This window comes from Boleophthalmus pectinirostris, unplaced genomic scaffold (assembly GCF_026225935.1).
Source record: "Boleophthalmus pectinirostris isolate CB_2022bp ecotype Guang Dong unplaced genomic scaffold, ASM2622593v1 HiC_scaffold_18, whole genome shotgun sequence".
Taxonomy (NCBI): domain Eukaryota; kingdom Metazoa; phylum Chordata; class Actinopteri; order Gobiiformes; family Gobiidae; genus Boleophthalmus; species Boleophthalmus pectinirostris.
In genome coordinates, this window is record NW_026571133.1 from 30,865,003 (window position 1) to 30,889,994 (window position 24,992).

The 24,992-nt window shown below is 40.2% G+C and overlaps 1 protein-coding gene across 1 annotated transcript; it reads right to left on the bottom strand.

The window, feature by feature from the left end:
• Nucleotides 1-1,305: 1,305 nt before the first annotated feature.
• LOC129408909 (exonuclease mut-7 homolog) lies at nucleotides 1,306-24,986 on the bottom strand. The gene is made up of 10 exons (XM_055153455.1): nucleotides 24,968-24,986; nucleotides 24,677-24,878; nucleotides 24,479-24,588; nucleotides 24,051-24,234; nucleotides 23,749-23,903; nucleotides 23,129-23,347; nucleotides 22,723-22,776; nucleotides 22,505-22,636; nucleotides 1,988-2,054; nucleotides 1,306-1,906 (listed from the first exon to the last, which is right to left on the bottom strand). Exons 2-10 carry the CDS (start codon nucleotides 24,852-24,854, stop codon nucleotides 1,551-1,553), a joined length of 1,455 nt encoding a protein of 484 aa, XP_055009430.1. The 5' UTR covers nucleotides 24,855-24,878; nucleotides 24,968-24,986; the 3' UTR covers nucleotides 1,306-1,550.
• Between the last annotated feature and the right edge of the window lie 6 nt (nucleotides 24,987-24,992).

A 24,992-nucleotide genomic window follows, 5' to 3' on the forward strand; every position in this document is an offset into this window, starting at 1 on the left:
TCCAATCCTAAAACTGTGATGAGAGCAATTTAACATTCCTGACTGTAACAGCAGCCTTTTATTTTATTTAACCTTTATATATAGGTAGGTCAACTGAGAACCAGTTCTCATTTACAACCACAACCTGGCCTTCAGGTTAGTTCACTTGAAATTCCAATACTAAGGCATATTCTATTCTTTTTTATGATTATTTATTTATTTATTCATTTACTTTTTGGTGGCTACATAATTGAGTGCCTATATTTTACTGTTTAACATGTCAATGTTGCCATACAAATAAAGTGCCTCCTAACCAACCTTGTAACCAACCCTACAGCATAATATGGTATTTGTCAGATTTGTTAAACTGTTGCAGTAATTGACTTTTGCACAATATTTTATTTTATTATTATTTTTTAAAATAGCCTACAAAATACATAGCACCCTGTCAACTTGAGGTTACTACCACATAAAAGTAGTTTATTTAAGTATGACTGGCACTTTGTAACTAATGCACACTGACATCAAATAAATTACTGCTCCTTTTAGTATCTGAACTATCTGTACACAGTGGTTCAACGAGTACTGCAAATTAGTATTCAAGGAGACAGACAGTTAAATGGCTAAAAATATGCTCAATTAAGTACCGCTTCCAAAAATGTATTTAGTGTGTGTACTTCATAAAAAGTACAATGATAAATACTATTAGATAAATATGATTTTTAGCAGCATTTTAGATCAGTATTCTACATAAAGTAAACAATTTAAATCACTAATCATTTTAAACCACAATCTTCATTTCCCTGAGTTCCTTCCAAACAGAGGAGGTGATGCAGGACTGTTGTGTGTTGGGCAATTTAGAAAGGAGGTGATACAGCAGTTGCGGTGGATTGAGACAATTGGGACTTGTGCTGTACTTAGCACTCATATTATTTTAAATATAAAAAATGATCACAATTACATAGCTAATAATTTGAAAGGCTCAATTTGAGTAAAGTGAGTATTTGTAATTTTCCACCCTGTCTTTACATACTTGCATAATGACTATTACATCATGACTATTAATGAAATGTTACTAACAATTTACTTCACATGACAGGTCAAATAATTTTCTCTAGAAATATTTAGGTGTAGCATCACTGAAACATTTTGACCTTTAAATATCCAGCTTGAATTAAAAAAGACATGTGAAAGCCCTTGTCTGACATTACACCTTTTGTTATACAGAATATATTGTATTGCTCAATAAAGCACAAACAATCAAATTTGGACAAAAAAACAACAACTTTATTTTACTGTGATTAAGCAAACATATCAAAGTAAAGACATATCAGAACAGTTTCAACTCTGAGGATATTAAAAACTTGTGCAATAACACAGAAATATAAAGGAGTGTAAACTATAACATGCAAAAGCACAATGAATAATTTATTAAAATAAAACATGAAGAATCTTTTTCTGATAATCTCTCTCCATCATGTGAGTTTCTGTGAAAGTGTATTTTATAGTATTTTTTAAAAATCATAAAGAATTAGAACTAGTATAAAACTCAATATAATTTTAAAGACATTTTATTGAGGTGCTGTGACCACTGCATTTTCAGTGTCCTGTTCTGTTATGTGTAAGACGTCCTGAAACATGGACAAGACACGCTCAAAGTGTGATCCATCCCAGAACACCTTTCCACATCTGGTGCACACATAGAAGATGGGGATCTTGGGCAGGAGACCATGGGGCACAGTGTGGAGCTGGATAGGTGCCCCACCAGGAAAGGTCAGGCTGTCTGGGTTCAGGCCTGACAGGGAGGCCCAGCGACACTGGTGGGTATACCTGGGAAGGGCAGGGGTCGCAATAGAGGTCGATGCCTCTTCCTCCATCTGGGGCAACACTTGATCACTGAGATCTATGTCCTGGTCCTGGAGGAAGCCTATGGACAGAAGAATCATAAAAACAGCTCAGTATCCATGGAGAAGAATTATATAAAGCAAGTGTTTGTGTTGTGACAGACCTCTCTCTTTGAGCATATTTATCATATCTGCTCTAGGCACTGCTACATACTCGTCACTGTTGCAAGCCTGGAAAACAGAAATGTATTTAGTTACAAAACAATGAAAACCATTAAAATGAATGGTGTAAAGTGATACAGTATTCTGAACACTCAGAATACTCTCACCTAAAGATGAATATTACAGTGAAAAATACTTACAGCTTTATGTTTGGTGGACCATTTGTTCTACTTTCACTTCTCTTGTCACTAATATGGAGCAGTTTGAACACAAAATTGTAATCAAGTGATCAAGTACTGCAATGTATTTGTTTGATGTTAGGGAATAACTGTATTCTAAATACGGCCAAATGAAAATGACTGGAAAAATGTCAGTGAAAAAGTGTACACTAAATACATGTATTCAGCACATGTATTTAGTTACTTCCAAACACTGCTTATTTTTCAGATTAAAAATTGACATATTATTTAACCCTAAAGTAAGTAAATAAAACCCCTAAACTCTCCAGCACTGGAATAGGGCTCCAGTATTACTTACTATGCATCTCTTCCCACTCCAATGACAAACATACATTTCCCAGGTTTTTGCTGTGCTGTGAAAGGGCTTAAGTGTTGCAGAACGACACAGATGAGTGTGTGTGTGGAGACAGCGTTCACACCTCAGTGGCGTTCACATGTCCGTGCGGGTCCATGGTAAAGGTCTGGCTGAGATGACATTAGTGGGCCCTTGTTTGCCGGCCCCTGATGTGCACATAGCCCTGTCTGTATCCTGCAGCGTGTTGGCGCTAAAAGCCTTGTCAATACACCTGAGACCCACCCAGCAAACAGAGCTCCACTTAAGGCTGGCTCGTAAATCAAATGGCACATTACAGCCCTTATCTCAAAAATCTGTCAGTTGTCCAGGAAAGATTATTGTGGGTCATTTCATGCTTTACCGGTACAAATACTTTACTCAAGAATTCAGTAATAAGGCCTTCATCTTAAAATAAATCTATTAAGTAATAATTTTAACTATTTAAGTACAAATTAACGCCAACAAATTAGTAAATAATTGAATTCAAAACATTCCTACAAAGTGAAATATCGGGAGGAACTTTTTTTAATGCATTTAGGTTCTTAAATACAGTATATCAAAAATGCATTGTATTGGATTTCTTCCTCTTTGGAACACTTTTTCAACTGTAGTTTTGTATAATATTTTACATAAACTTCAACGGAACCATATTTAGTGAGAAGTAAGTGGGTAGTAGCTTTATACTTCTCTCTTGAATTAACACTTGACTGATTTCACTTCTGTATTACTCAGTCCACCTAAGTAGGGCTGTAATCAACTGAAGAAATTCTCAGGGGAAAAAAGCTCTCAAAACAGAATACATATCTCCATCTATCTGACCCAAACTGCACTCACAAGGCTCCAACTTCAACTGCATTACTAACAATTAATGCAGAAAAAAGTACTAAGAAACAATGCATTTTTGTATGACAGATTAAACTCACTCAATCATTTGTTTCATTTTTATGTATAAATGCCAAAAAATAGCAAATCTTCAGCTAACTTACTCACTAACCTTTCTGCTGTTATCCATATAAATCCATATAATCTAAATAAACTATTAGTCAACACCATTAACTGATTAATCGACTAAATGACTAACGTCAGTAAATCTGCGAAGTATGGCTGGTCCCTATGTGTTTGCATGTGGCTTGTGAGGTCAAGATGGGAGAGCATGGCTAGACAGAAGAGGTGTGGGAATAGCAGAGGTGTCATCTCCTGTCTTGTCTGGGAATGGAGCCCGTCTCTCTGCCTGAAAAAGCTCTTTGTCGTCTTTCCTCATGAGCAGTACCTCAGGCGAGCTAGCATGACAGAAGACGCACCCAGAGAGATGACCAGGCAGACAAAACAGCTCACACGTCTCAACTAGACTACTGTATGCCTTCCGCACTGTGAATACAAATGCTCCCGGTGCGTACACATGGATCTCACACATAGGAGCAGCCAGGAAAACAGACCCAGCTATTTGCTCAGCTCAAACTTTTCCCAGAGCCGAGCAAGCCAGAACCTGCTCTGAACTCCCAAGGCTTAGCGCCGCAGAGGCAAGCACACACGCACACCGTCTCCAATGCACGCAATCTGGATGGAAACAATTTAGTGTCTTGATTAATCAAAACACATTCAGTTACAAGTGTACAGAAGTGAGAGGCTTGGCTGTTCAAATAATGCAAGTACATATGTTCATTGTAAGGTACTCGACTGCTGATCCACTGTGGTCTAAAAAGGGCTCAGATGCCAGGCAATATAAGTGGCTCCTTTACACACAGGTGGATTATCAGCACATCTACTCACAAGAAAAGCATCAAACTGACAGTGAAGTCAAACAAACTCAGATATGGTGAGTGCACAATTATTTAAGAGCAGAGTGGCACAAGGCAGCTACAGGGCAGGAACTTCACAAATCTCTTTCCTCAAAATGACCTGTGCTCCGTTCTGGTATGTTTCTGTTAAACACATGTCCTTTTCCAATGTTCTTGTAAAAATAAGCAGACAATTTCTCTACAGACCCCTTTGGCTCAGGGTATGCCCCTTACATATCTAAATTAAGTTAAAGTTTTACCAAGATCAAATCATTCACATAAATATATTCTATTGGGTTTTAACTAAACATGGCTTTGTGTATTTGTTACATCTGCATTCTCTCACTCTTTCTGCCCATTGTCCTTTGTGCTTTTCAGGGAACCTCTCGCATTCTCACACTCCGTGTGGCCGTGCCACAGAAAGAATTCTCCTTGCCGTAACAACAAAGGCTATCTAAAGTGTGATACTGTGTTTCAAAGGATGGGAGGTGGTGGAAAGAGGAGAGAAAGGGGATAGTTGAGAGGAGCAAGGAAAAAGAGGGAGGGGACGTAGAGAGGATGGGGGGTAACATGCTCAAACACTCACACACATAGACGCACACAGTGCAGCGCTCTGTAGGCAGCTCCCATGGGAAAATCCTGGTCCAGTCTAAAAAAGGCGGGGCTTTTCGGACGGCACTGAGTCACATGGTCAAACCAGCCAATTGGGCACTAGTGATGTGGTTCAAATTGTGGTAAGTCAGGTAAAGGGCAGCGTGGGAACTATGGGATGTGTGCAACAGAGGAGAAAGAAAGCCCCATGTTTTCCCTCCAAAAGTGTCTTTTTGTTGCTAATCTGAAGTCTGAGCTTATTTGTGTAACCGTCTGACTGACTGTGGTCTAAGACATATATACAGCTTATAAGAATATAGGAGCATTTTCCAAGAAAAGAAAGCATACATCCTACAAACCCTTTGTCTGGTACCACCATCCCATGACGGCAACCTTGTCTCTACTTCCCTATGATTGTGTTTGAGCAGATGTCAAATTCTGCCTGCAAAAAGCGTTTGAAACTATGGCACACCGCACTGGAAAATACTGCTTCATGAGACTGTCACAGTGATCTGTGCTGAGATGATGTGGAGCTCCAAAACAGTGGAGTTTTTCTCTGTTTTCCCACAGAGGCCCAAGGTCAGTCTGGGTGATGCAGGCTTTTCCCAACACTGATCTGAATCTCACACTGCACATTCTCACAGATGGAAACAACCTGTGGACCACGCACCTGATTTATTTTCTTTGTACAGCTAGAGGTTGAGAAAGTAGAGTAGAAACAGTTTACATAATTCAGCCAGCTTTCACCAGAAAAACATGCACAAACTTAGATACTAGAAGTTTAGTAAATCAAATTATGTTAGATTAATATTGGTTAGAGTTAAATATATTCAATATGAAGCTTACAAGATACACAATTAATCAATATTCTTATCAGTAATAATAATCATCATCATCACTACCATTTATTCTCATTCGCACTGTTACAACACATGTGTAAACTTAGAGATTACTGCATGTCATCTTTGCGTTCTCTCTGCCTTTCTACTTCTGTAAAAGTTACAATTGTAAATGTAACACTCCAGATATGAACAGAGCTTAAATGGGAGACTCAACATCAAAGCAACCATATATATTCACAGCTGCTCATCAACTTGGAATAATCATGTTTTCTGTCACATTTCTCATGTGTTGATTCAAACTGCAAAAATGTTGGATATGTTTGAAAAGACATCAAAACCTTGTACTGATTTATTAAGGCATTGATTTATCACATTTTATTACAATTAAAAATATACAATCAAAGTTAATCTAACTTTGAATTTGGTATGTAACTGTTTTTTGTTTGTTTTGACTTCAGTCTAGCAGAGAAAGCCTTACATGCACCAGTGTAACCGCCTGTACTTTCCCACCACGTCCTGAGGGTATCTGGCCACTGTCACCTGCAGAGGAGCCAGAGGTGATTACCGGGTCTGTTAACTAACCACTACCACCTGACAGCAGGCTGAACTTGGACCGCAGCAGAGCCTGTCGGGGCTTGACACCGCTCACACCTTCCCTCTGACTCACACGCGCACACAGCACACACACACACACACACACAGACATCACAGCAAAAGATGTATGCAGTCAACTTAAGCGCACACACGCCCTCCCTGAGTCACCTTGCACCCACTCATTTCACCTGCAAGGAACACAAATCACACGGGACATGCTCTATTATATGCTTCCTCGTTTTCCCAGGCCTGTCAGAGCAAACCTATACTTGAGTTTTAAGAGACACAAGTTGAATGTGAAAACCTGTTGTTACCAGTCGCCACTATAGCTGTCTATGTACAGTATTTTAACTTGTTGTGTTGATATTTTCATTACCTTTAATTATCTTCTTTCTTTCCATGTATTGGAGCAAAATTTGACTTGCCCCAGAACAGATATATTGTATAAGCAGCTCCTGAAGTCATAGCATAATATCTCTACCTAATTATAAAAAATTTTTTAATGTCCGATAATCATGAAATGCACTGTTAGCATGCCAGCTGTTGTAAGCATTTCTGCTCTGGCCTCTGAAAGTTGTGAACAGTGCTAAAAACTCATCATCAAATCATAGTGGAAAGGATTAGGATCCTCAGAATAAATAAGATAAGTAAGGAATAACTTTGGACCACAAACCGTTTCAAATTAACTACTTTTTTTCACATTTTTGTTCAAGGCGGTACAATTTTTTTTTATGCCATATCGCCCAGCCCTACAGTGTACTATGTCATGTGTATTATGAAAATATTGCAAAGCTTAGAGGTCTGTCCCCAGGATTATGTCCTTGACTGCCAACTGTTACAAAACATCATAACTTTTTAAAGCTATTAAATCCACATGCCAATTTAAAGTGAAATCTATCAATGTCAGATCTGCCAGACAAATCTGAGACAAAAATTTATAGCATAATTGTTCCTTGGCTTTAACATACCCGAGGCACACTGCACCCAAATCAGTTCCCATTTTCAAGCAAAGTACATTTTGTTGTGATCACAGTAGCGTGCTAGCACAAGTGAAATATTATAATGATAAATATTGATATGTGGTCATACAAGCCTGAGAGCAGTGTGTTAACTCAGTCTATTTGTCTAAGTCAACTTTGTTTTCGACTATTTTCTCACCCACAACTTGGCCTCTGCTTGACTGCCTCTCCCCCCACACTCCCCTTTACACTGTCAGCCCCTCTTCACCTGACCTGTCTAAAAGAGGTAATGAGGAAGATAATAGCAGATAGCACATCTCACCATTCGCACAAACAGCCCTTATGCCTTCCCTTGGGGTCTGCACTGTCACTTCATTCTGTCTGTTACCCACTCAACCTTCAACCCGATCCTCCATAGCTCCCCGCTGTCCAATTCAACCTATGCCTTCTCCTGTCCTGTGCCGACCACCCCCTTCCACAGTCCCCCCTTCAGTCTCTTGTGCCTCACCTCTAACCTCTCTTTATTCCTCTGCTTCTCCAAGTACTTCTTTTTGCACCCTTGTCTCTTCAGATGCCGGATAGCTGGGGCCGCTCTAAGCCAAACAGCTCAGGAAAACAACGTGCTGAAAAGGTCTGTTGACAATGCGGCTCGCCAGGCAATGGGTCTTGAAGAGGGATAAAAACAGCTCATCTCGCTGATATAAAAAAGCTGGATTAAGCCTCCAGACAACCTCCGCTGTGGCTTTAAACCATAATAACTTAGCTGCTTTTCAAAGTTGGAACAGTCAAAGTATCTGATTTTTGCATAACAGTGGCAGACCCAAAGCTAAAGGAAAAAAGCTAAGAAGATAATACAAATACAAACAACATTTAATTTAAATTGCAACTGCATAATTTGGAGACAGAACTCAAAAATAGTTCACAGTTGCATGATACATATGCTCAGACTGGATTAAGTTCACAGCTGGAATTGTGACAGTGAAGGTTACATGCATGAGTGAGAACCAGACTATGATCTCTAAAGGGCTGGTGATTTCTGTGGTCTGAGAAGATCTGAATTCCAATTACTAGAAACAAAATTAAAGGAAGCATTTGTAAGATTTAGCTTTTAAATATCATTAACATTGTTCTTACTGAAAGCAATTGTAATGCTGCTGATTATTTATTTATAACAAAAAACATTCGGCGTGCTGGCCAGGTTGATTTGGTGTTTTGATTCACAACACAATTATCCAATAAGAAAGCAGAATGAGCCTCTTTTGAGTTGCCGATTTCAATGAATCCACCTAAAATACCTGATTTGCATGGTCACTACCTAAACCCCAGCATCTGCAATTAAGCATAAATCAGTGCTCAGTCTGTAGCTCAGTGACTGAATTCTGGAGGTTCTGAGCCTGTCCATATACTGAGAATGAGAAAAACTTGTGTCCTCTATATGCAAGAAAAGGTAGTGGAAACCCAAGTTCAGTTGTGATTGTAGAACCCAAAGAGCACACAGTTCCTATAAAATATAAATGTATTAAATACATTTATTTTTAAGAATATATAATTTTATTCCATAATAACATACGTCTCACAAGCATCCAGTTTTTAAAAGTTTAGAACATTTATAACAGCCCAAACACAAACCCTAGTCACGCGGTATGTGGAGTATAAAACCCTACTGGAGCAAATGGTGTGCGCTGTTCTTAGTCACATGTCACTTATTACGACAACTGCTTTACCACTGTAGGTGCAACTGTCAGTTTCACATTTGTCATTATTAAGACCAGTGGCTCCAAATTGCACCCAAGTGCTGTTTGTCTGTCTACACTGTGTGACACTAAAGCTGTAAAATATGTGCACTCCTTCCTCCAAACCCATTCAACCTGGTGTTACGACATCCTCCACCGTCCAAACTGCCGCTACGCCCACACACTCACACTGAACCTCCATCGCCACATCTCCACCGTCATGGGAGAGCCACCAGCCGACCTGTGTGCTAAACGCTTATCGCTGCCGGCACATAACTCCCCCCACCCTCCTACCCGCGCTCTTCCCTCTGTTCTCATCTGCTCCTGATGCAGAGGCTCACAGGCATGCAGGGAATGTTATTGTAATGCAGAGTGATTCATCCACGACTGTAAATATTGACAGTGCCAGTGGTGGCTGCTCCAGGCTGTGCAGTCCCAGAGCTATAAGTTAAAGGAGCGGATGGACTGCCTGCCAAAATGTTTTCTTTAGAGCAAGGACAGAAGACTGGCAAGAGTTTATAAGCAGATTAAACAATACAATGTTAAATGTCAAATAACATGACATAACAACATGAAATGATTGATACAACTTTCAAATACTACTAGCCTTCAATGTCTACTGCCAATAACAATGCACGCTAATTATATGGCACTCCAAAGAGACGTTACAAATGTTATTTTAAACTGGGCATCACAATACTTTTCTGGTGGGGGTCGACAGTCTGTGTAGTCTCCATGGTAATGCTATAGCTTTGCCTGGAATAGACCACGGTATAGTATTAAAGTTATCTATATCCATAGAGACAAGACAAAGGTTACAGGTCAGAGCTTTGAAGAGACTGTAGAACATAACATATAAAAGCAATAAAGACAATAAGGTGGCAAATCCTCCACCAGGAAAAAAATCTGTGTATCTTTAATTCATGTTTCAATAATTGGTGTAGCAGAAAGTCACATGATTGAACCCATGAACAGGTGAAAATAATGAAATAGGTAAGTGCACTGAGTGCATTTCCAACTTTACAAGTTGTGTTAATCACTAGTTAAAATGATCAGTTAAAATGGCAGTTAGTGGTCCAGTAAATAAACAGTCTTAAATGAATGAAGGACAAAAGACAGTGAGTGCTATTAAGATGTAAACTGTAATTGTAATAGGTTCGCAAAAGCCCCACAGCTTTGTGGGACAATGGGGAGAGGATCTGTACATGGTGGTCACATTACTACCACACATTTAATGGCCTACTTACAATCTGAATTTAGGCTGTTTCCTTTTCTTCAAGTTATCCTAACCTCAAATAGATGCAACGGCTGAAGAATTCTTGGAGGTTATGACACCTGTATGTCTCCATAGAGATGTTATTGCTCTGCTTGGAATGTTCCACAGTATGGCATTAAATGTAATTTTAGAAACATACCACCAGGCCAAGTTATAGATCAGATTTGTGGTGACCTATCTCAAAGTAAGAATGCATGTTTTGCGAGAGATTTTTGAGCAATAAAACATATGTAAGAGAATGAATGCTAAATTGAATGCTATACTGAGGAAAATCTTAAGTAAAGCAATGTCATCTCTATGGAGACAAGCAGGTAGTGCACCCTATTACATAGTGCACCTTTACCTGAATAGCTTTTGTGGGAGATTGACATTTCTTTCCAATTGCTCTGCTCTACTGCATGAAAATAATATAATAAAAATTATTATTTGCAAATGTAATTAATTTTGATTTTATGAAGACTTTCTACTTTTTCAAATGAATGGAATTAGGTTGGATATAATCTAGCCACACACAGTTTGCACCGCAGAGGCTTAGCGGGGTGAGATAAAAGCAAATAAAAGAGGCAGAGGGCACAGGGTTAAGTGCTAATAACGATGCAGGATGGGACACTAAAGAGCGCCTGAGTTCAAGCTCACATCAAAGTTTTTCAGAGGGCCTTGTTCATGTCAACAGGACGCGCAGGAGATGGACGCAGCTTAAGGTGCAGGGGGAGGTCAGAAAAGTGGGGGTGGTGGGTGTAAAAAGGAAGCACTACATGGTGAACAAAGGCTGGAGGGAAGAGAGGGAGGGGCTGCAGGGGAGCAGGAGAAGTGGGTCGTAGGTGAGAGGTTGGGGGGGGCTCCACTGGAGAGGCTCCCCACTGCTGTTTATCAAAGTTCATTCATCCAAGCTAGGGTTTCACTGAGTTTGTTTCCCAATTTCAAATGAATCACAACCACAGTTCACCCAAGAGAGTTGATCTTTAGTGGGTGAACTTTCAGTAGCATTTTTCTGGTCTCTCATAATAGACTGATGTTCATGAAGCTGGAAATGTCATTAGACATTTCTCTTTTTGCATATAACTAATAACATTTGACAAAGGGCAATATTTACTATCATCAAAGAAACCATATGATGCTGGGTGACAGTCTGCACATAGGCTTAGAAGGCTTACTTAATTTGCATTGGTTCACACACTCACTTCTCAAAAAAATCTGTTGTAAATGTTAAATGATCTCATAGCTCACTGTACAGAGTAGAAAATAATTCTCAACTCCAAAAATGTATTACATGGTACAATTTCTAGTCTTTAATCATTTTTGAACAAAACTAATCAAATGAAATGTCAATAGGCAACATTTTATTCTGTGAGCTCTCTAAGATATGGAATTATATTACATATAAACTCTGACATGTCAGTGCATAAGCAAAGGTAAGAAGTGTCTCTGAAGAGAGAGTTCCTGCGGCATACACCATCTTTAATTTCACCCTCTGTCCCACCCCCTGCCCCCACTGTAGCTCCCTCTCTCCGACCAGCGCCGGCAAATTCCCTAGGGCCAGGGGCAGTCCCCTTTCAGTCTCCAGTGACACAGTAATTAGAAGTGTGGGAACTGAATCCGTGCCTCTTTCGGAGCCCGCGCCCCTCCCCTCGCTGGCCATCGCTGGCCCTTGCCCCCCTGAGCAGCTCTGGGGTCCAGACCTTTTCCCTCTGAACTTCCTCTGCCACCTTCTTTTTGAGCGCTTCACCCCGGGAATACCGTACAGCAGAGGCAGTGTTTCTAACCAATAACTATTAACTGTTGGAACTTGAAACTACTTACAATGCATACATAAATATATTTACTCTCTTGTATAAGAAAGATCTTACTACAAGAGCTAATGTTCATCTACCAAATTCAACAAACCTATTATGACTGAAGAAATATAGCTTTTATTTGAGCAAGTTATGAATTTGTGACAGTGTGCAATGTATTAAAGCCACTATTCAAAATTAGGGAACAAATATATTATATCAAAGATCAGGAAGTTTTACAATGCTTCTCAAATGTAAGTGGAGCCACATAAAGTTGTTTAATTCTAAGGAAAATAATACAACAGACCTCAGGATAATTGCCATAAACTATTATAATACAACAAAAAATTATTTAATGTAATTATGTTAAAAACGGGAAACATTTCACTTGTCAGAGTTCCATACCCAAACCACTGGCTTAGAATATACCAACACAACAAGACTGTAATGAATGAGCAAAGCCTGCTATGACATATGACTGACTGGCATATTCAATTAACTTTATCTGCTTTGAAATTGCCCCAATCCTCATGGGCCACCTGTGATGTTCATGGGAGCTCGGCATCGGCAACACTCTCAACCCTTTTCGCCCCCCACCCCCCCCCACTCCTGCGCTACAGCCACACAGTCCCCTATCTCCTCGAACAGAGCAAAGCTGTCCCTCCCGCTCTCTGTCAAGCCCCCCACCACCGCTCCCCCCCATTCGCTATCTCCGCGGCGATAACCATGGGAACGGCAGCACTGTGGGAACGGGCCACCAGTTGACCAAAATAGACAGGAGGAAAATGGAGGGAAAGAAAGAGAGAAAGGCGTCCCAAGGAGGGCTGTATGCATTTGTGTAGGAGGTCCATGGGATCAAGCGGACAGGCAGGTACTCAGGACTCCAGTCACCTCTGGGCTGCAACAAAAGGGGATGCTGGGTGGTTTGAGTTCATTAATGCCTACTGGAGGTGGTGGGACATGCACAGGCTTTATGTTCTCAGACATCTCTTTTCAAATTTCCATTAACAGTTCTTTGACAGGTCCATACCCTGCCCTGTCACACCCAGTCACACCTGGGGACCTGCCAGAGAGATAACACAGGAATGACAGGTATCCGTGATTCAAAAAGGAAAAACACAAGCATGGCCCTAAAAGGGACACAAATCAAGGCAAAACTGTCAAAAGAGAATGATTACTGGTATGTCTATTTTGACTCTGAGTGGTTTACAAAACACAATTCAAAATTCAGAGAATACAGGCAAGAATCATAATAATCTAGATTTAATATAATTTTGAAGTTAGGTTTTGAAATTCAGTTTAACAAGGCTATTTTTTCTTAAATTAAGACATTATGTAACATTTTGCAGTATCAAATTATCTATCAATTGCAATTCTTTAAATTTGAATCACACAATTTTCCAATCATGGTGCCTATGAATTGATTTGAGATGTGGTGTTACAAAAAAAAGTCATACAATACATTTAGTTCATCTTAATAGTTGATAACAACTCAATTCTAGATTATAAAAAAGTAAAATCAAAAAAATGTCCAACTTTTGAAAAAAGATCAGGAAGTGCTCCCCATGTCATCATAACTTCCTGCATACTGATGCTTTATAATTGACGTGTCAAACAGATTTTGTCATTGCGCAGCCCTGTTCTCCAGAGGCTACAAACAAAAAGAGTTGCATGTAAACATGATCCTCTAGCTACATGGCATAAGTTAAATGGGACACTGTTCCTATGAGAAACACTGGACACTGGTGTTCCTTGGCCTAAAAGGGGAGGAGGAGGAAGTCGGGAAAGACGCAAGTAGAGCATCATAGATTTTTTTTTTTTAGCCTCAACTTTCGTAATTTTCCATCCCATTTATTTCATATGTTTCAGCATAAACATGATTCTTTGCTCTAGTCCTTTTTAAATTCCATGCAATTTACAATAACTTCCAAACTTTCTTTTTAAATATGCACCACTTGATCTACGTCTCAACTGCTCCTTCATTAAAGATATCTCTAAGTCCATCAACCCCTTTTTATCTATCCACAGTGCCCCGTCCACTTGCTTTTTCCCAGACCAAGCAGACTGACCTCTGAAGCCTGCTACCTCTTGCTCCCTGGGGGGGAGTGGTGCGGTGGGGTGTAGGGGATTCTGCCGATGGTCATTCCCACTCCGCACAGACTTTCACTTTAATCTGACTCAGAATAATGAAGGAGAAGCCCAGGACAAAACAGAGCACTCGGGTTTGCGTGGGTGCCCACCAGTTCACAAAGAAGCCCGATAGCATCTCATCATGCAAACCACAGGCTTTGGGAAGAACCGCTCCAAGACTTGTACGCTTTCTCACATTCCCGAGCTCCAACACGTACATGCACCATCAGCCAACAAGACAGCAGAAATCTGAAGAATGTTTGCAGCCTGTACGGGTGGAATGTAAACGGGTAAAACTTCACATGTAGAAATGAACTTATTCTTTTTGAAAAACAATGGCATTTGACAGGAATCTTCACGCAGACAAAATTAGGCATCATAAACCATGGTGCTGTGAGGGGGCCTACCATCTATTATCTCTGCCTCCATGAGGTTTAAATTTGATTGTTGACACAACTTATTCTGGGAAAAAGCACACACACACACACATATATACAGGTTTGCACATACACACGGGGTGCAGAAAAAGAACAACAACTCAAGCCTATAATGGATGAGGTTATTGTTGGGACATTATGTAGGTCAGTGATTTCGGGTTTACTGCCAGTTCAGCTCATTAACCACACTCCCAAGTCTCTGGAACCAATTTACCAGTTAGCCTTTCCAAAAAAGTTAGCCGATGACTGATCTTTAGTTGCAGTTTCACACGACAAAAGTGCCAACGTGTGTAGTAAAGCATTGGCAAAGTGTCCAGTCTACTGAAATTTTTAATACAGGTGACTTAGCCAGGAAAATATTGTCCAGATGGGTAATAAAATGCATCCTAAGTTCATAAATGGCAAACATGAATGCCAGGTATGAAGTCATTCATCGAGCAGAATGGCTAGACATTGATGTTTAGTGAATATAGTGAATATCGAGCAGTATTTGAGTTAATTTAACCCAATATTATTGGAATACTTAAATACAATGCAATCACCTGGTTCTTTGTTACAAGTAGAGGTAGTAAAAATAATATTAGGATTCAACTAAATAAATAAAGCAGCTAATCATGGGTTAATGATACAGTGGATCCGGAGTATTATTAAGTATACTGGGTCATAACCATACCTACAGCTTAATAACTGTGTTTAAGCTGTATTGGCTCCATGTCAGGCTGTTAAGTTGTTTTCTCTCACAAAAAGGATGATGTAACCCACAGATTCCTGGCAAAAACTATGGTTAACTTCTGCTCTCACTGAACACTCACAACGAAACAAACTCAATACAAAACAGAAAAGATGAGACATTAGTAGCTTGATTTTTTTTTTTTTTTTTTTTTTTTTTTTTTTTTTGAGAGAGAATATGAGTGGTTTAAAGACTGCATGGCCAACCGAAGGTGTCTGAAGAACTCTAATAAAACTTGAAACAGTTGGGCAATACTTCATAGATATTCAGGAAGACAAGGGCTTTATCATCCTTCCTGTTAAAATGTAATGTGTGGTGTGAACTCAGACATGTTCTCTGTTGTACAGCACAGAGTGTGGGAGAATAAGCGATGATTTACGGAGCTGCAAAGACCGAAGATCACATTTCACCACCGCAAGGGAAACCATTATACCATGACCACTGACACAAAGACAGCTATAGCAGCACAATCTGTGATATGAAAACACAAATGGAAGTGCTGGTTCTCACAACATTTTTCTAAAGTTACCTATTACTTTCCATTACAGCAGTGGGAGAAATCATACAGGTTGGGATGCATACTGCAGACTCTTTACTGCCTCATTAAGGTTTGACCTATTTTACGTATGGTTGCATTCAATCCATCTTTTTAGGCTAATGTCATGTATTGCCTTGGCATATTTCTGCATGGTACTGTTGTCATTATTTGACCTATGCTTTGTTATTATACTGCAAAGAATTTCGTTTCCCATAGGATTCAATTTAGAAGCCTAAGGCAATCACTCACAGCGGTGCAGTCTGGCCATGCAGCTACTGTGCTCTGTTAAACATGAGAAACTTCCTCTTTCTTGTGCGTACACTGGAGAGGAAGGCATCGGTAAGTAGTTCCCTTTGCAGCAAGGGAAAGTAGACCCTCTCAAGTGCCTCTCTGCCTCCCCCACCTCCCCCACCAGCCAATAATGCACCGCGAGCGAGGCACACATACACACAGTGCGGTTTCTTCTCTGGAGGGGAACATAAACAGGGCTGTCTGTCTGCGAGCACACAGCTAGTTCTCATGACATCACCACCCAGCAGGAATGCAGCGCTCTGCCCCATCAAAACCCTGTCCAGCAGCCTGGAACTCACATATCACTGCAAAGCACATGCTGAGAGATTTATGCACATGCACGTTTTAGAGCAAAATAATGTTTTATTAGATTGCTTTGCTAATTTATTAGTATAGTAATTATTCTATGGATTAATTCATTAGTTGGTTAGATTGTGAAAGATCAATGAAAAATATATTTTCTACTAAATTTGCCCCAAACAAAGTTGTGACACTGTCCTGAGTATATTTGCAGAAAAACACTAAATGTACACGGTTCCTGTACCATTATGATATAATTACATTTCTGACTGAGTCATATAATCTCTTCTCTCAGCACATGGCATGTTTTATAGTATGTGTATAGATAAGATAAAGATGATTTAATTACCATATTAGATGACAATTATTACAATAATTAATTTGTTGTGATTAAGCAGTTTACTTGTTAATAACTGACGAATCTTGGCAAGCATGACCACCAAGCTGCACTTAATTTTTTTCATAACCAAATTAGATTTAAAGTACCAATTCTCTGTATATTATGATTCACCAGAACTCACATGTGAAAGTAAACTTGTACAGACATTGCTGTAGTTGTTTCCACAGCACTGACAAATGTGATTTAGTGCAATTACTGTCAGACATAACAAATTAATTTTCTCTAATGTCACACAGTGTACTGATTGTGTTTCATCTGCCTTCTGCTTTGCTTACTTGTTCTGCAGCCCTTATCGCTAGCAGCATGTTTAGGTCAGTTTTCTCCCATCATTTCTCATGCGCTCGTATCTCCTCTGCCCTTGGCCATCCACAGAGTCAGACCACACAGAGCAGCGAGGACAGGCGCATGAGGAGAACCAGCTGAACCTAAACTTGGATCACCTATGAGAAACGTTTGTGTTGATGGGTGTGGAGACATGGGAAATTACGCACTAGTGCATTGTATTGGTGTTTGTCGGAAAAGCCCTATTGAAGCGCTCTCTCCTTCCTTCTCACAACTCTCTCATCCTGTTTTCATCCCTCCATCACACCCAGGATTATCACAGCCATCTTAATCACAGCCTCTTCCTCCTCTAGTTTATGTCATGCCTTGCTCCATCACAACCCATCAGTGCATTTTCTGTCAGTCCTCTCCCCTGGCTAGTGTTTCACTCAGGCCTGCTGGGGAATGGAGCCGGGGACAGGAAGCAGCTTGGCTCCCAGACAATGGAACACATCAAAAAGCAGCACCAGCCTCACCAGCTTCACACACACAGAGCAAGACAAACAGGACATTCCAGCTGCCGGCTGCACCGGATTCCTCGCCTTGGCTAATCTGAAACGGAGAGTGAGACTGGGAGTGGAGCAGCCGGGGGAGAGAGAGGGAGATGTGGGGAGTCACACTGAGGGTGAGCAGGATACTGATACTAGGATCTAGAGAGCTCCAACTGGACAGGAAGCAGGAAGGGGAAAGTGGGAAGCTGGGATAAACAGAGGTACAAAATATATGTTTAGAGGAAGTGATGAAATACAACATGCATTCAATCAAAATCTCAGAGTATGAATTTCAGTTTGGAGGCCGTACAGGCATTGGACAATAAAATGATCATCTGATTGATAGAACAGGTTTACAAAGCAGAGATAATTCCCTATCTAATGCAGACATCTTAAAACAGGCAATTGGCATCCTCTGAAATTGGCTGTGTTCAACATCCAAAAAAGAATGAAGCCTTTTGAAGACAGAAAATACAGACGATCATAAAAGGCAGCAGCTTTATATCATTTCCAGACAACCAGGTCTAAACTCGCTCACAAAACTCTCACCAGAGGGACCCACAAAAGCTCACACATACACTCTCTAACTTCTCCACTTGAACCTCAGAAGTATACATTGCACCACACACACACAGATATGCATCATGTGTGCACAGTGCAGGTGTCACTGCAGTGCAATGTTGTCCTGGGGCCCAAGCGATTGTGGGAAAAGAGTAAGAAAGATATTTCAAAACCAGATGCTCTGAGTGAGGGCTTGTATGTGTCCTGATCTAACTTTAAATGTTTTATTTGTGTAAATGTGCTTCTTCTGAAGAAAACTAGCCTAGACAAATCCTTGATGGTAATCTACTAATGTTTTATGAAATGATGTTATATTTCCTTGCTGTTTTCTATTCTGGTTTGACCTTGATATTTTCTGATTTTGGAGCAGGAAATCCCTGACTAGAGCCAGAAAACATCATGGTCATGATGTACTTGCAGACTCATTCATAAACATGCACAGTGGTGTGAAAAGTATGACAATAGCTCTTCCTGATGGGACTCCCCATGCAGACTGACACAGAGACAGCAAGTCGCCGATCAACTGAAAACAAGCAGGAAGATGTCCAAGCAAACCACCGCTACAGTCTGGACACACAGAGCTTCTATTAGTGTCTGTGGATGCTTCTGACCATCCAAAATTAACAATACTTAAAACAGTAAGTTCTCAAGCACTTTCTCAAGCGAGCTTTGTAAGCATAACAGCAACGCATAACACTCACCGCACACAGTGGGAAATATTTGGGATGGTTTTCCTCGGAATGTCTTGGCGTGCCTGAGGAATGCCCCCCTCCCCACCATGTCCCCCTTTCCCCTTTCTCTGTGTCGCTTCTAGTCATATCTGTGAAACGCGGAAAGAAAGGGAAACAGCAGGATACACAAAGTGGACTCCTTATTTATTAGTGATGAACTGTAGTATGTAAGTATGAGCCATAGGCTGTAATGACACAATATTAAAATCAAAATGCACAGATATCCGATCTAATATAGTTGTTTTTTCAACAGACATCATCAAAAAAACAGTAAATAAATCAAATCTAATTATTTTGATTGTTTATTAGCTCAATTAAAATCATGTTGTCGTCTGGCAATGCAATGGTTGACATACTAAATATAGGCCTCTCACAAGCACAGATACACATAGCTGGTGAAGGGTAACTTTAAACGTGTCTCAACCCCTTGCATTCCTCTAGTTCTCAGCCTGCGGCGTCCTTTGTAGATGAAAGCATATAGACAACAAGTCTTTCTGTTGCCTCGCCCTCCTTGCCCTGCTCATCCTCCTTTGGTGCCACTTTTCACAGCCGCGTACGGTACTTTCCCTCAGCACATACTAAATCTCACAGGTTAAATTACAATGTTGAATTCTTATCATTAAACCAAGAGATTTTTTTCCCAATCCTATATCCTTCAGTTTAATTTGTTACTCTTATGCTATCACCTCTGTGCTCAGTCCTCCTGTCACCACGCTCACTCCCCCCATGACCCCCACTCCCCCACCCCAGTCTCTCCCACCCTCCCTCTCACGGTGTGGCAGTTCCTGTTGCTCTTGTTTTCACTTCCCCAGTAGTCTGGTGCGTGGGAACCAGCGTTTCTGCTGCAATAGTGTCGAGTCTAAAACGGTGTGTGCGTGCCTGTTACCCTATCTGGATGGGGACACTGACCTGAATGCACATGATCTGTAGAGGATCATTGAAGGGATAGATTTAACACATCAAAGCATTCAGCTGTAAAGTATTTGTCTATTCTAGGGGAGAAGGCAGGTTTGGACTTCAGTGTTGACTAAACAATCCTAGCACACATAAGATTATGCCATTGCCAACACAACACAAATATTTCTCAGTTATTTCCGCCATTCTGTGATCTTACTCCTATTCAGTAATGTATCACTCTCAGGCATTATAGAAAACATTTAAAAACACAATAAAAGGATGTGGCATTGATTGTGGTTTCATTTTTGCTAACCAAGCTACAGATGGCTCAATTACATATGTGTTTTTTACTCTGCAGTTCCACATTTTCAAACCTGCTACCAATTTTAGTTTTATAGTTTTAGTCAAACTATATGAAAATGTGCGATATTTGCAGACACCATTTTCCTCATCCCAGTGCAAGTATGCAGCAGAGCACAGACAAACAGGAGGCCCTTCTACATTTCACTTCCCCTCTTGGGGTCTCTGGTGGAGACGCATTCCAAAGCCTCCAAAATCTGTGTGGCCTATTGATACACAGACACAAACATTAACCCCTTCCCTTCACAGTCCTCACACACGTCTCCGGTAATCTCCTGTGCTCTTGTCTTTTTCTACTTCTCTTTCCTCACAGCATTCACCGGTGTGTATGAGGCATAGCCACCCAGACAAAGGCCGAGAAACTAACCCATCCGATGCTAATCAGAGAGCTTTACAATCAGATAACAAAGGGGTGAACTTCGCCTGGGTGGGCCAAAGAGCTGCCCCTGGGGTGAGACTCCTCTTTCCCCAATTCACTCATATACAAATCAGGTCCATCCAACGGTTAGTATTAATTAACAACTACATTTGATCATTATAAAAGAACAGCAGTGTACTTGAGCTGGATACCTACTGTTAGTTCTTCTTCACTGAAAAGAAACACTGTAGGGCTGCAGACACAGTTGATCTAAATACAGTATTTCACAAACTCATAACTTCAATCACACAAGCAGTAAATTCTGTCATTATTGCACCCTGCCCATCAATGTGGTTGGTACTACACTGCTAATGGAAAAAAAATATTGTGCCACAAAATAACCTCATGCTAGTAATCTGATTTTGTGCTGACTTTCATCAATCTAATGAGAAGATGCATCATATGTACACAACTCTGAAATAACAAAATTATGAGGGTACCATATGTGTGCTGCTTGGGCAAATTATGTCTCACCTTTTTAAAGTGAGCTAAAAATGTTGTACCATTTGGCCCCATCACTGAGGAGTCATCATGCTCGTAAGACAATATAGCAATGAGGTGGTCCAACTAAGTTTGAACATTTTAGTTCAGAGACAAATGTAACTCATCTTGACACAACTGAGGCCCCCCTAGAAAGAGTAGGCCAGAACACCCAAGTTTTAAAAATGTCCCCCTCCTAAACAGTGCCACACACAAAAACACAACAGGCTGACAGAGCACACACAGGTTCTTCTAAACAGCCACCCATGGAGACATCCACAGGTCAGCCACTGTAAATTCTGCACTGATGGATGCCTAACAAACAAGCTCTCCAGGCTTCACACATCTCACTAAGTAGGGCTGGGCTGAATGCAGAGCAACCCATTTAGAGAGTATCTTAGAGCACAGGCAAGAGTTTGTGTCATTGAGGAAAAGGTACTTGGGCGATAATGCTGCTTTCACTCTGGTCCCTATAGAACTTCACACAACCATGAGTGCAATGAGGTCATCCAGACTATTTTACATAACCTAAAGGTATGAGAAAAAAATGCAAGAGATACTTTGGTCAACTAGTAGTATGACCTTTGTCAACTAGTAGTATCTATAATTGACTACTGCCTTCATTGCCAAGCCCCTATGGGACAGTTAAAGGAGGCTTTTTTTTTCAGGTATTTAGTATAAAACATTAACATACATAGGTCATTGTTTTGGTGCACGGTAGCTGATCGGTCACCTCACAGCAAGAAGGATTTGATCCCCAGGATGCTCAGCCCTTTCTGTGTGGAGTATATGTGGGTAAAATATCCTCTTTAAAGTATGATCCCTGCAGTGCATATTGTGGAGGTGAATATATATTTCATATTCCATAATTGAACTGCCTCACATCTTGACACATAACATTTTCTCAGAATTGTAAAGTGACGGGTATCTTTTAAAAGGCCCATTGTGTTTCCCTTTTACTGTATTAATTTCTTCCCCTTTTCATTGCTTCTTACACAATGCTCCACAGTGACCACAATCCTGGTTCTCATGATTCAAGCATTCAATCAGCTCAACAGTGTTTTCTAACCACAAAAATATTGCCTGCGTATTGATGCTGGTTCTCACAAATAAAGGAACTGAAGTGGTTTCTCTCTTTCACACAGTAAAATTTACCATTTAGCTAAGTTCTTTTACTCTCATTTCCTGTATATTTTAATGCAGTGGTAACAAAGTCATGGCTGCTATGACTTTTGTAATTATATAGTGGTTCACATTGTTTTGTTTAAAGGATTTTGGGGTTAATATATAAGCAAAAACAGAAGATGTTTTAGTACCTGACAGCGACTGAATATGTCACTGGGGGTTAGCTTGACATTGAAGTGTCTGAGAACTCGAACAGCCTGGTCCCTGGCCTTCTCTGAACACTCCAGCAAGAGACAGCGGCCCTCGCCCACCTGAGACCGTAACTGCAAAGGAATATTTACATTTGAGTAAAGGAGTTCTGAAAATATACTCCTATATGGTAATATGGTTAAGTTTAGCATGTACTTACACTTTGGTAGGGTTGTCCACAAGTGAGTATAATACGGCCTTCCCGATGTGCTAACTGAGAACACATCAATTGGAAAAAAATAAATAAACGCAACATACATGGTTCAAAGCTATTGCTTTGTAAAGTCATTTTTTGTTCCTCAAATTTTAAAGTAATCCCATATTAATAATTTTAAACTTATAATTGATACATAAAAAGACTCATGATTCAGTCTTAAACTACCAGATATAAATGTATCTGTAAACGTATCTATACAGAATAATTATCTGGGCCTGGGACTGAAGTTGGACACCATGTTGGGGGAATATACACTTAATTAAAGGGAGGCTGCAACTTTGAACATTATATGCATATCATGATTTTTCTTTCTCATCCTTGATGTATTATATTTCAAGGATTTACTGACCTCTGCTGCTTTCTTGTGGTCATCAATGTTCTCCAAAATTACTACATCCACTCCTAAGCAGCGCAGGTACCTGCCCAGCCCCTGCAGCATGTTGTCACATACCACCCGAAGCTGTTGTGGGGGTACAGGGGGGAGGTCCTCACAGGACAGCTTCCCACACAGGAGGCCTTTCTCTGCAGCAGAACTAGTGGAACTGACCCTTCGAGCCCCATGACATTCCTAAATGGAGAGAGACAATAATGTGATACTTAACTGATCCCCACAGGGGGATTTTCTTTTCACTTGTACCGCACTGAAGGGAGGTCAAAGTAAAGGGGGATCTATACAATAGCACCCCCCAGAGCTAAAAGGCACTGCTGAGAAGTCTTGTGTATCTGGTCTTCATTTTAAGAAAATGCATCTCCACTTTTCACTGATCTGAAGATTCAACTTAAAAGTTAATGGTTTAATTTACAGCACTGATTGAAATACACTTCACAGTTTAATTTTAGTTTGAGACAAAAGATTGAAAAAAAGAAGTTAAGTGAATTGAAAATGTGCTGATGTTTTGTATAACATATATTTTCTGCAACAAACTGCATGCTGCCTTTAGAACGGAAATAGGTACAACAGTTATTGACCTCTTTGCTGTTCTCTTCTTTATTCTTCTGCTTCTTCTCTTTGACATTCTCTGTCTGACTGGTTGAGATGGTGCGCAGATCTGCAGGCAGCCCAAAATCTGCTGGCCTGCTAGACAGGACATTGTATACATCCACCAGACAGTACGCATCAGCCACTAAGGGGACAAGATCAATGATACAAATTGGAGTGTTTTTGTGTAAATTTTATAATAATAGTAATAAGGGATTTGAAGTTCAACTGAGAAGCGCACATACCAGTTGTCCTGAGTTCAATGTGTGACAGTGCATACATTAGAGCTTACCTGCATATCTAATTTGACTGATGCGAAGTGGCCGTTTCTCCCAGTTGGACATCTGTTCTGTTTTGTCTAGGGGCTGTCCCAGGACCTGTTTCACGAGCAGACTGAGGCCTTTCTCTGATGAGTCTTTGCCAACCAGCACCTCTTTAGGGCCATTCTGTGTCCTCTTCTTCTTACTGCGCTGAATCTGTTAAAGTCATTACAAATGCAAACACAAAATAAGTTTGCCTTTTTAAAGAGATTATTTTGGATTTAAACAGGAAGGTGTCTTAAAATAAAGTGCATTTATTGTTTGAATGTCCCAGGAATGTTACCTGGCAATGTAAAATTTGTGTACCACAAAATGCCATATGACATATTGTATTTATAGAATTCTTATTTTAACCACAAATTGAAATTGCTTAATACAGTTAAGTGAAGGTTATTGTTACCTTTTGGTGAACATTGAGAAGATCCAACACCCCTTGCATCTTGAGAGGCTGATCTATTAAATGGGGCCAGGTGGCCAAAAGACACTTGACATCCCCTGACATACCATAACCTGAAAGGAAATACACAAAAGACATAGACATCAAAGAAGAAAGTGAAACTGGATTTAAATTTCTAAAACTTGTTAAAGTAGACATTACCCAGTTTAAGAATATTTGGGTTAGAGAAGAGCTTCCTGATAAAATTTAAAGTTTCCGGATGCTGACAGAAACTTTTTTGACAAAGGTCTATTAAGAAAACGTGTTCAGAAACAGCCAGTTGAATCAGAGCAACTTGAGACTGAGTCAAAATACAACCAAATGATGGTTGCCACTCCATATCCACTCCCACTACACCACCTTCCTTGAAGTTTGGTAATAAAGACAGTAAATCTAAGTTACAGAAATCATAAAAAGAGGTCTTTAAGTACACTTCTCATTCATCCTTGCTACCTTAAGTAACAACGTCTGATGCTTC

Bases quoted from the DNA above. Each gene is read 5' to 3' on its own strand.
- LOC129408909 (XM_055153455.1), bottom strand. From the start codon at position 24,854: ATGGAGTGGCAACCATCATTTGGTTGTATTTTGACTCAGTCTCAAGTT. The intron at 22,637-22,722 runs GTAAGTACATGC...ATTCCTTTGCAG, and splicing joins GTGGACAACCCTACCAAAGT to TTACGGTCTCAGGTGGGCGA. The intron at 1,907-1,987 runs GTCTGTCACAAC...TTCTGTCCATAG, and splicing joins AAATATGCTCAAAGAGAGAG to GCTTCCTCCAGGACCAGGAC.